General features: G+C 31.7%; 1 protein-coding gene across 5 annotated transcripts; it reads right to left on the bottom strand.

Moving 5' to 3' along the window:
• Positions 1 to 8,963: 8,963 nt before the first annotated feature.
• LOC112273125 (chaperonin CPN60-2, mitochondrial) lies at positions 8,964 to 16,262 on the bottom strand. 5 transcript variants are annotated; one of them, XM_024501548.3, is made up of 18 exons: positions 15,867 to 16,262; positions 15,158 to 15,176; positions 14,689 to 14,820; positions 14,236 to 14,395; positions 13,725 to 13,900; positions 13,540 to 13,635; positions 13,246 to 13,350; positions 12,926 to 13,012; positions 12,589 to 12,678; positions 12,265 to 12,345; positions 11,867 to 11,935; positions 11,499 to 11,576; positions 10,910 to 11,005; positions 10,669 to 10,768; positions 10,317 to 10,420; positions 10,016 to 10,121; positions 9,571 to 9,649; positions 8,964 to 9,436 (listed from the first exon to the last, which is right to left on the bottom strand). In XM_024501548.3, the coding sequence occupies exons 1-18, from the start codon at positions 15,902 to 15,904 to the stop codon at positions 9,310 to 9,312; spliced, it is 1,743 nt and encodes a 580-aa protein (XP_024357316.1). In that variant the 5' UTR covers positions 15,905 to 16,262; the 3' UTR covers positions 8,964 to 9,309. The 5 variants fall into 5 exon arrangements, with proteins under 5 accessions (XP_024357316.1, XP_024357317.1, XP_073385315.1 ...); XM_024501549.3 differs by having other exon boundaries at positions 12,932 to 13,012; XM_073529214.2 differs by having other exon boundaries at positions 15,872 to 16,262.
• Positions 16,263 to 16,702: the final 440 nt, after the last annotated feature.

Here is a 16,702-nt window from a genome sequence, read left to right as displayed (position 1 = left end):
TAGATTAGAAAAATAAAAGATATAGGCATCTTTAGAAGGAAGTTAAGAGTAAATTCTAGCAAAATTTATTTAGAAAAACTAGACATTGATACCCAAAGAGGGCCGGTTATGAACCAAGGTCGAAATCAGACCCTTAGGCACAAAACTGAGTCTCGATGACAACTCTTAGGTTCTTTTGCAGATTAGAGAGTAGAATTTGATAGCAAACTAGATATAGTTTTTATAAGCATTGGTTTTGGATAATTTGGAGTTGTTATGACTTTGTAAGAGCTTTACAAAGTCAAGATTGTTTTTGGATGACTTGGATTTTGTGAAATAAAATAGGATTAACATTTCTAGTGATTTCAAGAGTTTTGTAATAGATCTACAAGTAAAATTTTGTGGATTAATGGTCATAGTTGTGCTTGATATATATTATGAATCTTAACTCGATCTAACAATTGAATTGAAGATTATTGAGGTTTAAGTGGATCAAGGTCTTATAAAGTAGAATTTTAGGTCTAGTAAGGATTTTTAAGATTTCTTGCAATCTACTAGTTGGATTGGAGTGAAATTTTTGTAAGAGGATATTAGGCTTATTTTTCTATGTGTATGAGAATTTTGAGATCAATCAAATAGTAAAAAAGAGAGATATTGGCTTTCGAAGATTGGCATCAAGGTCAAAGAAGGAGGCCAGCCAATATCCAAGCACGTTTTTGAGGCTATCATCTATTTGGTAATTTTGATCCTTTTCAAAAAAAATTGTACTTGTTTTTAACTTAATTTTTAAAAAATATGTAAATTTTGAATTAAAATCAATAGTTTATTCATTAGTAATTGACATATAAATCTGTTATAGGAATTACTAGGGTTTGATTTAGGATTTAGGATTTGGTTAGGATTTGATTTAGGATTAGGATTTGGTTAGGATTTGATTTAGGATTAGGATTTGGTTAGGATTTGATTTAGGATTAGGATTTGGTTAGGATTTGATTTAGAATTAGGATTTGCTTAGGATTTGATTTAGGATTAGGATTTGATTTAGGATTTAGGATTTAGTTTAGGATTGGTTAAGATTTGATTTAGGATTTAAGGTTTGATTAGGGTTTGATTTAGGATTTAAGATTTGATTTAGGATTTCTTAGGATTTGATTTAGGATTTAGAATTTGGTTGGGATTTGATTTAAGGTTTAAGATTTGGTTAGAGTTTGGTCAAGATTTGATTTAGGATTTAGGATTTTATTTGAATTTGTTTAGGATTTAAGATTTAATTAGTTTTTGGCCTAAAGTTTGAATGAAGTCCAATAGGATTTCAATTAGGATTAAATTAAGATTGAATTGAGATGTATTTGAGATATGTTTGTAATCATTCTAATATTTCTTTAAGATTTCTTATTGTTTCTTTAGAATTCTTTTGAGGTTTCTCTAAATTTGATTAAAGTTTGTTTAGCATTATTAGTGTTTTATTAGAATTAGCATTTCGTTGTTGCAATTTCCATTCTACCTTCCATAGCCAAGTGCCCGGAGCATTCTCAAGCAAGACTTCACATATTATGACACTACATTCTTAGCTGTGGAAGATAAAAAGAAAATTGCAATAACAAGTCCTAATAATTCTAATATATTTTTAAACAAATTATAATTAAAGTTTACCAAATATAATTAAACATCGATCAAATTCAAACAAAATTTCAAATGAATTATATAAAAAATACAAAATATTCTTAGAGACCGTTTAAAGAATCATAAAAAATAACATAGAAATTCTAAAATATACTAAAATATAAACCATAATAAAATATTGAAATAGAAACTTTAATTAAATCCTAGTAAAAATTTAATCAAATTCTAGTCAAATCTTAGTCAAACCCTAACCAAATCCTAAATAAATCCTAGTCAAATACAAACAAATCTTAACCAAATTCTAATCAAATTCTAAACAAAACTTAATCAAATCCTAATCAAATCTTGAAGAAACTCTATTCAAATCTTAAAAAAATCTTAAACAAATCCTAAATAAATCCTAACCAAATTCTAAACAAATTCTAATCAAATCTTAAATAAAACCTAACCAAATCCTAAATAAATCCTAATCAAATACTAAACAAATCCTAACCAAATCCTAACCAAATCCTAAACAAACTCTAACAAAACCTTAAATAAATTCTAAACAAATTCTAATAAAATCTTAAACAAATCCTAAAAAAATCCTAAAAAAATCTTAACCAAATTCTAACCAAATCCTAAATAAATCCTAATCAAATCCTAAACAAATCCTGACAAAACTCTAATCAAATATTAACCAAATTCTAACCAAATCCTGACAAAACTCTAATCAAATCTTAATCAAATTCTAACCAAATCCTAAGTAAATCCTAATCAAATCCTAAAAAAATCTTGACCAAACTCTAATCAAATCTTAAATAAATTTTAATCAAATCCTAAATAAATCCTTATCAAATCTTAACCAAATCCTAAATAAAACCTAAAAAAATTTTAATCAAATCCTAATGAATCTCTAAACATATCCCAATCAAATCCAAAATAAAATCTAAACAAACTTTAACCAAACCCTAATCGATCCCTAAACATACCCTAACCAAATCCTAAATAATCTCAAGTAATTCCTAAAGCAGATTTAAACTTCAATAATTAATGAATGAACCATTTATTTTAACTCAAAATTTTCTCACCTCTTGACAATTAAGTTGACAAAAAGCAAAAAAAATTTAAAGAAGATCAAACACACCAAAAATAAGATCGATCCTAATATTTTCTCAAATGTTGGCCGTCTCTAATCTAAATGTTGAATTTCTAGTGCCAATATCTCCTAATATCAAATTATTCAATTGATCTCAAATTTCTCATATACATAGGAAAATAAGTCTACTATCCATATACATAATTTTCATTCCAATCCAACTAATTGATTACAAGAAATCTTAGAAATCCTCACTCAACCTAAAACTCTACTTTTTGAGATCCTGACCCATTTAAACCTCAATAATCCTCAATCCAATTCTTTAATCAAGCTCAAACTTACAACATATATCGAAAAAATATAAATCCACAAACCTTCAAAATTTCACCTATATATCTATTGCTAAACTCACAAAATTCTCCAAAAGGCATTTCCTTTTTTATTTCATAAATCTAGAGTCACCCAAAACAAACCCTGATTTTGCAAAGCTCTTACAAAGCCAATACAAATTTAAATCACCCTAAATCAATACCTATCAATACTCTATTAAGTTTGCTCTCTAATGACACTCTTTGATCTTCTAAAGAAGCTCAAAATTATTATCAAGGCTTGATTTTGTGCCTTGGGGTCTAATTTCAATCCTAATTCATAACTAGCCTTCTTTGGGTATCAATATCTAGGTTTTCTAGATATTTTTTGTTGAAAATTACTCTCAATTTCTTTCCAAAGGTGTTTATATTATTTATCTTTCTAATCTATCTTATTTTGCTCTATTTGAGGTCCTACAAATTGAGTAGAAGTTTATTTTATAAAAAGGCAATATTAGCACTTTTAATTTTTCTATCCCTTAACTATTATTTATTTTTCTAAGATAATTTATTATAATATATTTAAAATAAGATCTTCAAAAATATGATATTTGAATTTTCATACAATTGGAAAAATTTGCATACAATTTTTTGGTACATTCTTCCATATAACAAACACCTTTATTTGCCAATTATAGCTATCATCCATGATGTGAGTACAAATTTCATCCTTCAATCCAAATTATAAGATGGCCTCAATTAAGAGTTGCTTGTCATGAGTAGTATGAAGTGGAAGATGCAATGAATAAGAACAAAAGAAAGAACAATACAAAAAAAGTGAAAGAAATGAACTCAAACAATTACAAAATTCAAAATTAAGTCATAGTCGGTTTACTATATTTTTATCCAATAAAAATAAAAATAAAAAATAAAAGTTCTATTTTTAGAAATATAATTTTATTATCTTTTTAATGACATAAAAAACATATAAATCTGAATTATTATGAATAAGTTATAAAAGTTTAAAAATAGGAAGTGAATAATTAAAAAGTTAAGTAAAAATATTTCACCTCAAAGATAACTTGTTTGTAGAACAAGTGTTCGAGCCTCACCAAGGCTCACATGTAGTATATATGGGTGTTTAAGAGAGACAATGAGACCTTAGTCTTATCCTCCTAACTACCTTTAAGGTGCTACAACCCATATGGAATTTATACACCTCTTTTTTTACAAGGACTACACTAGCTGCTATTTCTCCTATTTTCTACTAGTAGGACCAACATTTTTGTATTTTTGACTTCACCATGGTGTTTAAAAACACCCAATTAACCTAAGAACTTGGTGTAGCTTTCAATTCTTATTCCCGTTCTTCAAAATGGCTCCCATAGTAGTAAAACTCATTTTTATCAAAGTTTTAAAAATTACTCTCAAAATTCCTAAAAAATTCTAAATAATTTCTAAAAATTCTTATAATATTTTTATATTTATAATATTAATTTAAATTTTATAATAAAAATTTAAATTAATAATATTCTATCTTAATGATTTTTTATTAAGATTAAGATTTAAATATTAAGATTTAAATTAATAAATTTTCTATCTTAATGATTTTTTATAGTAATAAGTTTAATTTAAATCCATAATAAATCCTACTTTCTATTTAAATAACTAAAAAGACATGAAATTCTTTCTCATACTTCTCCTAACTACTAATTAATACTTCTAATTTTTTATAAGTGGTACATATAGGTAAAAGGTCAATATAGATATTAATCTTAATAACTAATCTTTACTACTCAACTATAAATAAAAATACTAAATTAACTAAAATAATTTCCTTCAAGACTTATTAAGACTCTATTTCTTCTCTATTAATATTATTTTCCTTTGTTTAATATCCTCTAAGCACATCTTTACATAAAAATTGCAATTTTGGTACTTACATGCACTCTTTTGTCATAAAACAACTAATGAGTCAATTTGATGAGTCACACATGACTTGATACTTTTAACTTTTCAAATGTTGATAATCTTATAGTGGAAGATTTGGCAAATCATTTGTGAAAGCTACATGTAACAATGAAGGTGCAATTAAAGAGAACTTAAGAATGAGAAAAAATAAATACAAATGCCTATCACAAAGAACAATCATAATTTAATATAAGTAAGAAAGTATGATTACTTTGTCGTAATATCATGACTACTTATCCTTGTGATAAGTTGGACTATCGTAGGCTTGGACCTTTTCCTATTAGTAAACAAGTCAATTCTATTGCTCATGGATTATATCTATCAAAGTCTATAAAAATCTACCCTATATTTCATATATTCCTTCTTTAATTATATAAGATAGTGAATATCTTGGAAAGAAGAAAAATGTTACTTTTCCTTACAGAAGTAGATAATAATTAAGAATTTAATGTAGAAGAAATCTAAGATTTAAGGCGATACCAAAATAGGTTGAAATATCAGAGAAGACATTGTAATTGTCACAACCTTCAAGACAACAAAATTGAGATGAAGATCCTCAAAAATAACATGTCCTTCCTCGAATACATGGCGAGATATAATATGTTTGGTATCATGACCTTGGAAGAGACTTCCAATGTTTGGTGATTTTATTAGAAATAACAACAACTCTTGATAGTGTTCTAAATGTTTTATTTGAAGAAAATTATGAAGACCTCAAAAATAACCAAATAATAGGGTGGTCTTGTTGCCCAAGTCTGAAATACTATTAATAGTTAAGAGGATCTTTCAACCATCTTCAAAGAGAATAAAGATTAGAGTATGTAATAAATATAATTAGTCGCATCTTGGATTTTTTTAACATATGAAGACTCATCTCTAGAAAGAGGGATAATGTACATAGGTACTCTAGTAAATATCTATATTATTAGATAGAAGTAGATAAAAATAGATAAAAATAGGTTAATTTCATAATATCTTTTAGAGTAGCTTCTTAGAAGCTTTATAGATATTGCTTTGACTTTATATGTGTTTGTAGTTGATTGATAGATTAGAAACTTGGTCAATAAGTTAACCACATGTTGGTAGCTTGTAGAACAAGCTAACTACCTGGCACATACATAAAAAACTTGCCTTGCAAGTTAAGATATGTATTTTGTAAAATCAACATATTTTGGAGGTCCTGTAGGACAATGCCTTGTAGCTCATAATTAAGAGTATATATGGAAAGCAAGAATGAAGCCTTCTTCACTCTTGTCAATACCTTTTTAATCCTTAATTTTGTTTCAAGACTTTCTAGTCTTCTTATTTTTAGCAATAGTCATTCTAGTTCAATATTATATCATCTTTGAGTGACTTTTTAGTTTCTTTTAGTAATACAAGAGTGTATTAAAGATTTCTTTTCTTTGAGATTCATGTCCTTGATAAAAATTAACATTAAAATATATACTATTTTACTTTAAAATATTTTTATTTTTATTTTTTTAATACAAATATATTTTTTTTTAGCTTCTATTGAAGCTTTATATTCTATATTATTTTTAATAATTACTATTGTATTTGATTGAATGATATTCTTATTTTAAAAACAACACACATTATAAGATATAAAAGTATTTATTCTTAATCACTACCCTTATTAGCAATATAAAGTATTAAAAAAAAATATGGCATTTTTAATCCTATTATATCAAAGTACATCTCAACATATAAGGGCATACTCTATTATTTGATCTTAAATATTGAGTCTATAATTTATATCAAGTTTGATATAAATTTTTTTTTTCAAGAATATTCTTTATTTGCATCATTGATATAAATAGACACTTATTTGCTATTAGATTTTTTAGATTATAAGCTTGAAAAAAAATTATCTTTTTATCTTCTATCCATTCAAAGATTATTTTTATGTAACTTTATAGTTGTTTTTATTAAATTTTTAAAAAAAAATTAAGATAGTATGATAGGTTTGATGTTTCTTTTGAATTTAAATATATATATATATATATATATATATGTTGCTTATACAATAGAGCTTATTATTTTAAAATTTCTTTATATTTTCTAGAATATGCTAAGATAAATTTGATGTTATTAAGATTATCTAACATATTAATATAATTATTGATTGTTCTTAGATAGGAAAAAAATAAAAAAATAAAAAAAACAAAAAAAACAAAATCCTCTTTTGATCTAGAATTAGGGCAATCATAGCTTGCATTAACATGAACTTTGATATCTTATCCATCATCCTTAGAATATATGACTTTTACAAAAAGACTTATATCCTACATGTCTTTTAAAAAATCATTGTTATTACTATTATTGACCAGATCAAAAGCCTTACTACAAAAAAAAAATTCTCAATTAAAAATAAAGTCTACTATATTTGAAGAAATTTTTATTATATATTAATAGATTAGCTTTAATACCAACACATATTCAGTCTTTATATTATTCATAAATTCTTCTTTTTGGATATAAGGAATTGTGAAACAATAGATGTATTGCTAAAATTGCTAATCTTATAAACAAAATAATTTTTAAAATCTATATTTTTTAAATTAAAATTTAATATAAGTCAACAACTTTGATAATATAAGTCCTTAAAATTCCATAATTGTTCTTTCCTACCATCCATTTCAAGTTACAAAGTCTTGAAAGAAATTTTGCCATTGTAATATGAGACCATCTTCTATAATATCCATTCCAAATTATTGATGCTTATTTATCAATTTATAGAATAATAAAGTTGAGATTTTTATTATTAAATAATTGATATTTATTATTTGATAATCTAAGTATCTTAGAACTATTTCTTAGAGTTTTTTATTTTTTTCAAACTGATTTTATAGAATATTTTAATTAAAGTTCTTTATTGATTAAAAAAATAGTATTTAATTTAATAATAATATAAAGTATGGTAATCATCATGTCTTCTTTCAACCATTGAATTAAGTTTCTTTCAATCTATATTGAAAGCAATAGTATCTTTTTAGAATGAATGTTAGAAGATTCAATTTTGAATCTTGAACCATCTTTGTTTCTTCTTTATCTTCTTCTCCTTTATTATCTAAAAGCCATATGAAGTTGAAGTCAATCTCATCATTTGAAGAAATATTCTCAAGATTAAGAACCTCAAAGACTTTGTTAATGGTTTCTATTATATACCATCTTTTAACTTTTAAAATGTAATACATACTTCACCTATATAAACTACACATAATAAGGTTACTATTACATAAAGTTGCTACCTTAAACCAATATTTAACTTATTGATAGCAATTTCTACTATTAAATTTTCACATTGGTTATTGCCAACATTTTAAACTGCAATTTGGTGGCGATAGGATCTACTAATAAGTTGCTTTAACAATGACCATTTTCTACTCATTTTCCATCCATTTTTTCCATCCATTTTTTCATAATGGTGAAAAATAGTCACCAACCATGTCTATTTTAAATATTTCTATCTATTTTTTCATCCATTTTTATATCTATTTTTTTGCCACCAATTTATTTTTGATTGTGAAAAATGGTCACCATTTATATCTATCTGTAATTTTTTTCATCTATTTTTTACCACCAATTTTCCTTTGGTGGTGAAAAATTATCAACATCCATGCCAATATTTTATTTTTTCCATATGTTTTTAATTAAAATCATGTCTTGTTGTAAAATTTTCCTTTCTTTTCTCTTTCTTATGATTGCCACCATTGTAAACTACAAAGTCTTCATAGTATTTTTTGTAGGATTTAGCAGGCCCTCTTGCCAAAAGAGAGTATCTCTAGTTGCATGATACAAATTTTTATGTAGAAGACCATCTACTTCAAGGTACCACGATCCCACCATGCAATGTTGTTGGCACAAAAAGAGGATGATTGGGACTCATGGCCCACTGCCATACACTTTAACACTCGTATGATGTCCTATGAGTTTTACTAATATCAAAATTCTTGTGAATATGCTCTGCTACCTCAAGTACAAGACATGTTTCCATAGAGGTATTGGTTGAAGTCTTGTTATTGTGACCATTAAATTAATTCAATCTGAATGATATTTGTTGTGACAACGGCTATCATGTTCTCTGCGGTAGGTCAATTATGATGTAATGAAGGACGTCACACCTATTCAAAACTGGAAAATGACACTGACCCTGCTGAAAATTTGCGCTGAATATGTGTACACCTGACTTTCAGGGTTACGAAATTAACCTCGTAGCATACAGTGTTCATGTATTCTGCCTAAATTGTTCATGTCATCTTGTTATCTAGGATCTTTCATGGGGAACGAACTCTTGAAAACATGTGTCTGACAACATCCACTGCCGACAACAAATCTCGGACATATTGCTCAGCCATACATGCCACCCATTCCGCCCAAACCACTTATGCCTCCTCCCGTACTGGGCACTAAGTCCTTTTCTTCCTTGTTGGATTCTGCGACTACAGCTTCAGTCGTCGTCATCAAGGAAGCAACACTACACCCTCAAAATGAAGAGACGTTAGGGATTACCAAATAATGTTAGAGGACGTTTGAAAAATCTCGCTGATTAGGGAGTGTCTGACCAATCTATTGATAGCCCTGAATCAAGGAGACAAGAATTTCCATTACCTTGCTGCATCGACGAATGCGGTTCTGATTACTTTCACAGGGTCAATAATTCCAGCTTTCACCATATCCACGTACTCTCCTGGGGAGACATGATGCATTAAAACATCAACAAGATAACACTCATTTGACAAGTCAGAGATGGTCTGATGGTACGCAAGCATGAAGGTCTGCATGAAATTACGAAATAAATTTCGATGGTTTCATCAACAGACAAACAACTACGCAGTATAAAACAAGCCCCAAACAATTAAATGCAAAAACGTGGAACTCTACATCTAGACCACGACTCTTTGAGTATATAATGACAGTTATGAGGGCGGAGTTCCACAAGAGCATATCATTTTTATGAACAATAATATCAACATGTTTGAAGTGATACGTGTTCTTGCAAAGAGAATATGGGTAACTTTTATAGCACATGTGTAACCGTGAATAGGAAACAAACCCTTGGCAGCATCATAACCGATATTAAGGTTCGATTGGTCCAAAAGTTTGCCAACTACAACGGCTCCCTCCAACCCTGCGTTATGTGCAATAGTGTAGGCTGGCATCTGTACATTAATTCCCAATCAATCATGAAATGTAATGAACAAGGTGGTCAATAGGTTAGTCATCATCTTGTAATCTAAGCATATAGAGTACATGAAATAATAGCCATGCAGAATTTAATAAACCTGGTTATAGAATCAAATCCAATGAGTAACAGCGAAAACATTGAGATTAGTGTCATAGAGTGAAATTGATACCTTCAGTGCATTTTGAATGATCTGCACCCCAATTCTCTGATCGAAGTTATTTGTAGGTATCTTATAGAGCTCTTTTGAAGCATACAAGAGGGCCACACCACCACCTGCATATTCAAGATACAATACAGTAAGCAGTGCAACCGACTACAACCTGCGATCCCAGCAAGCATCTGCGCAACTACAAACCATGAACAAACGTACTAACATGTAGAAGAGAGAAAGTGTTATTCTGAAACATTAAACGTGCCATCAAAGCAGCTAACTTCATCAATTACCTCACCGAAACCAGAAGTGAACGTGGAAGAGACAATCAACTGTGTTTGTTACAGAGAAAATGATCCTGGAACCTTACCGGGTACAATGCCCTCTTCCACAGCTGCTTTAGTGGCATTCAAGGCATCCGTTACACGATCTTTTTTCTCATTGACTTCCACTTCACTAGTTCCTCCGATCTACAATCGCATTGTAGGATTAGCCTCACTTCACTCTATTTGTACATTTTTTCAGAACTACACGATTGAAGATGAAGGACAATATCCAAAAATAATGTAATTCTTTATTTAAAAGAAGGGGCCGTATGATATTATGCAGACCTTGAGGACAGCTACACCTCCTGAAAGTTTAGCTAGTCGCTCTTCCAACTTTTCTTTATCATATTCTGATGTAGTTTGACCCAATGAGTCTCGAATCTGCAAGTTTATTGAACAAATTAATACAGATGATTTTAAAAAAAATTGACCTTACATACAATGCTTAGAGTTACATTCAAACCACATATCCTTAACAAGGCTACAGAAGTTGTTGATGAACTCCAATAAGATAGAAATTGTTCATAGAATACACTACAGGTTTTATGGAAATCACTAAATGATTAGGGAGATAATTATGAAGGGAATGCTGTAATAATAAACATATATCAATATCAAACAATGTTGCAGATTACAATGTTTTAACAATATGTAAGTAAAACATATAATTATGAAGTAAAACAATATCAAACATATTGAGCAACGGCATAGAGATGTTAAGTCTTTTCATAACATTATATTTCTCTAGCATTGCTCACATCACATCATTTACAAAAGTGGAACACAAACCCAGTTTTGAACCTTGGCATTCAGAATCTAGCTTTCTATGTCATTTTGTTTATTGAAGCTCATATAGGAGGAAATGGCTCTTTACCTGTTCAAGACGTTCCTCTATGATAGCCTTATCACCAGCACCATCCAAGATGATTGTGTCATCTTTTGATACTGTAACCTACAAGATAATGGCGCGGAACAGATGTGAGACCTCTCCTCTTCAGTGGGTCAGTCACAACAACCAGTGGGTCCAAAGAGAACATTGACGAAGGGTTTGTCACCAGACAATTTAAGAGAAGTAGATCACTTGGATCTTGAATTCGTCGGCAAGATTGTGAATGTCATATTGAGACGGCTGGAAGATGCGGAAAATTCCTGTTGTTTCAATAGTGAATCATTAATTAATTTGACAAACTGGAGGTACACACAGTGCTATCACTGATAAAGGTCATCAAGGCTGCTTCATACCTTCTTAGCTGCTCCAAGCATGTCTAGTTCTATTTTCTCTAGTTTCAACCCAAGGTCTTCACTAATCAACTGCATCCAAGATTGAAATAGGCAACACTGAGAAAATTTTGATACTAATATCAAACATACATATACTTGTACTTCTAAAGCTCAGAAAACACAAGCAGTTGTATACTATCCAGAGAATTATTGCATTACACAAAATAAAAACTTCAGTCATGCATCAAATAGACCGACGACGGCTGTATTTGTCTCTATCGTCGATAATAAGACACCCCGTGGTCGGGATCCTCCACTCTCGCACTACTTATCTCCCTTCGATGAAATTACTCCTGACAGAGTTAGAAGCGAAAATGATAATATACTGTAATCAGGGAAGAGAGAAAGAAGTAATGTACCTGACCACCAGTCAAAACAGCAAGGTCCTGCAATATGGACTTCCTGCTGTCACCAAATCCGGGTGCCTTGATAGCACAAACCTGTTTTACCACCACATTCCCAACCCCTGTAACCAGATAATCACCAACAACACAAAATCACTCTGGAGGCGCTCGTCTCTTTTTCTAGAAGGAAAGTCACAATCGATGAAGGATGTTGAGAATACATTTTTTAACCAGTGTGCCTGGCTTAATCAGTGTGTGTAGACATGGTGATATTCATAGTCGTCCTTGTAACACAGAGGACTGACAAACAGTGCTCAAAAGATACCAATCTCAATATACCTTCACTCCACCACGAATTTTATTAACGATAAGGGTAGCAAGAGCTTCACTTTCAACATCCTCTGCAACTATGAGCAATGGCCTTTGCTCCTGAGTAATCAATTTCAGGATGTTAAAAATAGTCGAAAGTACTGGCTCAATCCTTGTACAACTGTATTTTTGGTGCACAGAATAAATGTAGTGTTATCATTCAATTAAAACCTGAATCACTGATCATAAAATTTCCAATCAACCCAAATGCATTCCAAACAAACTATGTTAAAAATAATGATAATAATAATAATAATATTTCTTCATTCTTTATTTATTTTTAGTTTGTAAAATCAAATCGTAATACCCTGACCACCAGCTCAAGAACTGGAAGAATTGATTGTAGGCCTGTAATCTTCTTTTCATGAATCAGTATGACTGGATTCTCGAGTTCCTGACAAAAGAGGGCGACAATCAGTTGACTTCCAAGATTTGCATGCCTATACTCTAAGGGCTTGATCACGTAAGCCTCCCATAAACAAGGTAATGAAGACTACTCAAGTAATTCTAGCATGAATTTTAGAATAGCACCCACTTCGGTTCAGAATTTTCTTCCCGACGATTACAAAACATTCAAAGATTTTGGTAGTATTTGAGTGACCTCAATTTGGCACACGGAGTGCTCACCACTTTCTGAGTTTTGTTGTTGGTGATGAAATAAGGTGAGATATAACCCCTGTCAAGCTTCATGCCTTCCACAACTTCTAATTCATTGAAAAGTGTTTTACCATCCTAAAAACAATTTCATGGTTTAATGAGTTCTCATCTCATGCTGACTTAAAGAAATTTATGGGTGAAAGGTCAAACATAAGGGAGGAAACATGTGCAGATTAACTCCAATTTTTGATACCAGGCCCATTTAATGACAATGAACCACAATGACATCGCAGACCAACATGTTCAAATGTATTTCCCACTTACAGAGACAGTGATGACACCCTCTTTGCCGACTTTTTCCATGGCACGAGCCAGCAAGTCACCGATTTCACGATCTCCGTTGGCAGAAATGGTCCCTACCTGTCGAATCACAAATATGTCAGTAAAGATCTACAAATGAAGCTTGCTCTTACTCAATGAGCTTAGTTCCACCGTTCCAAATTACTAACTTGTGCAATTTCTTCAGATGTGCTGATCATCTTTGCCTGACTCTTCAAGTGAGCAACAACTGCATCCACAGCAAGTGTAATGCCACGGCGCAAGTCCATGGCATTCATGCCAGCTGCAACGGACTTGCAACCTTCAGTAAAAATGGCTCGAGCAAGCACTGTTGCGGCAGTTGTACCTGCAAAAAAGTTCGTTACTGTCAGTTTAACGTTCATTTGCGGTTCGCCTCTAAATTGAAACCCTGATACTTCTTCCAACTGTTGGCTCATGTCACCCAGATATTGTAACACTGTTGTGATATTTTAAGTAAGGACTTCGACATTATCGTGTGAAATCAATTATACAGGTCACAGATATTCGTGTGGTTGCAGTACAGAATGTCTCCAATGCATTAGATTCGTACAAGACCATCTAAAAAATAAAGAAAAAAAAATCTAAGTTGATCGATTCCACATCTTAAATCGAATTGAGCAAATTCACTCCACAACAAAGAAACTCCTACAAATCACATACCGTCTCCTGCAACATCATTTGTCGCGTTTGCCACAGACTTCACTAATGAGGCTCCAACATTCTTCAGCTTGTCCTTAAACTCAATACTCTTGGCAACTGTAACTCCATCTTTAGTAATTTTTGGAGAGCCATACGACTGCTCTAAGACGACAGTACGGCCCTGTAATTGCATGGCGCTTACAAGCAGTTATTAGATAGTTCAACAGCATAAGTTTCTCTAATAAGACCTTAACGACAGCGTCAGTAAAAGCATTCATAGCAATAGAAACCAATGTCAAGATGTATGAACGAGCCAGACCGGAGCAACTACAAAACCACAAGCCTCCGTCGGAACATCAGAGGGCGTGATGCACATTAATGAAGCCGTTACCAACTTGATGGCAATAAAACTACAGAAGAGAGAATCAGACACCATCTTTTCTTAGCGCGAAGTTAGATGCAATGGAATGGTACCTTGGGACCCATCGTTACTTGCACAGCATCTGCAAGTTGCTCCACACCTTGAAGCATGAGAGCACGAGCTTCCACACCAAACCTGATGTCTTTTGCTGAAAACCATCGGACCAACTGGAAATGATCGAAGTTCTGCGAGACAAATGGTATCGTTTAAATTCCTTTTTCACTCTCGGTCCACTCTGGCTATATGTGAATATTCTCTTGAGAAGCTTTTGTACACCAGCAACTATCACGTGAGTGGTGTGCCGTATTTCGTCACGCGTGGAAATAGCATGTAAAATGTTTTGTGCTTCACAAAGTTAATATAGATTTGCATCTGGATTTGCAGTCCGAATCTGTTTGTTTTAGTTTTCTGCCAAAAAAAACAATCCAAGGATTGCATGCGAATACGATGCGTAAGAAGCGAACTTTAGGACTAAGACTGTCTGCTGCTAATTGTTGCTCCCTAATGGTGAAAGCAGCTTACTCGCACAAGTGGTCGAAACCTGCACGTCCAAAGATAAAACAACAGACAAAATTTCTTTTAACGAAGATATCCCTAAAGAACTAAATTTTTTTTTAGATATGATAAATCTTGTGCAAGAAGATTCTAAAGAAAGAAAGAAAGAAAGAAAGATAACAATATGAGTTGCAAAATAGCTGAGAGAGCAGCTTTTGCGAACTGATCCACAGAAAGCGAGAATCATTACAGGAAATATTATTAATGTTTAAAATTACCGCGAAAAAATGAAAGACCCTAGAAACAGATGAAGAAAGTGTGACAAAAAATGGCAACAATACGAAGAACCCTTCAAGCGTTGTAACAAAAAGCTGCTCAGAAATTTCAACACACCGCACAAATAGCTACTAAGAATCACATCACAGCATTTTATTTATGTCGATACTGGTTTCAATGAAGAAAAGCTGTGTTCAGAATGTGCAACAGCACTTGACTTTTACAGCTGCAGCATGATATATCATCGAACTGTGCAAGTAATAATTCACAACGACGGAAGTCAAGTGAGCACCTACTCCAAAACGTACACGAGGAAAAGAAAATAAATCAGCAAAATATTCAGAAACATGTTAAGCTCTCCTCAACTGTAAACACACACGAACCACGAACATGTTCCCCGATGCACGCGCTCAAGACTCTACAATCACACCAAAGGGAGCAAAGAGAAGTGAAAAAGCACCTTACATGAGCCGCCAATGCTGCCGCAGCACGAAACATGTTAAACGCTGGACAATCTTATTTCTGCTTGCGAAAATTCGACCTCACTTTCTCCTCCGCCGATCGATCGCATCAATCTTCCTCTCACATGAAAAATACGATGAAATGGCCGCGAGAACTCTTCAAGTGGAAAAAAGACGCCTGTCGTGATGGTCGCAATCCAGAATGCCGCAAGAAAACAACTAAAAAACTAAAAAAACGCTGAAAAAGAGAAGCGAGGAGATCGGTGAAAGCACAGAGCTGCGTAGATCCCTACGGCATCGAATCCCGGTACAAGTTGGCAACAACAATTGGATCTCGAGGTCCTGCAATCGCTATGAGCAGGGACCTCGGTTCCGTAGACAAGGAATCGGCTGGTTAGTTATTCGCAAGAAAAGCCTTCTGCGTCAGTGTGAACAAGTAGTTGCCGAAGCCCTAATTTTATCCCTGATCAGAATTCTGCCTGGATGTTTGTTCGAAATACTTCAATGTGTTTTGGAAATGTGGGGATGTAAAACCTGCGATAGAATTTTTGCTACAGAAAAATTAGTTACTCCTTATTAAAAAATTGTTTTGTTTGATGAAAAGGAAATCTCAGATTATGAATGCAAGCTGAATAGAAAAGTGAAATCTGGTTCTTATCATATGTACATATTTTGCAATAAAACATGACTTTTAGATATTTGCTTATTTAAAATCTATCTTCTATCCACATTTTATATATATATATATATATATATAAGTATGTATATAAATACTAATAAATTACATAAATTTTATACAAATAATTTCAATTGCTTCTACTTTCAATTATAGTGG

Source organism: Physcomitrium patens, chromosome 20, assembly GCF_059467195.1.
Source record: "Physcomitrium patens ecotype Gransden chromosome 20, ASM5946719v1, whole genome shotgun sequence".
Lineage (NCBI taxonomy): Eukaryota > Viridiplantae > Streptophyta > Bryopsida > Funariales > Funariaceae > Physcomitrium > Physcomitrium patens.
This window is presented reverse-complemented; position numbering and strand designations above follow the sequence as displayed.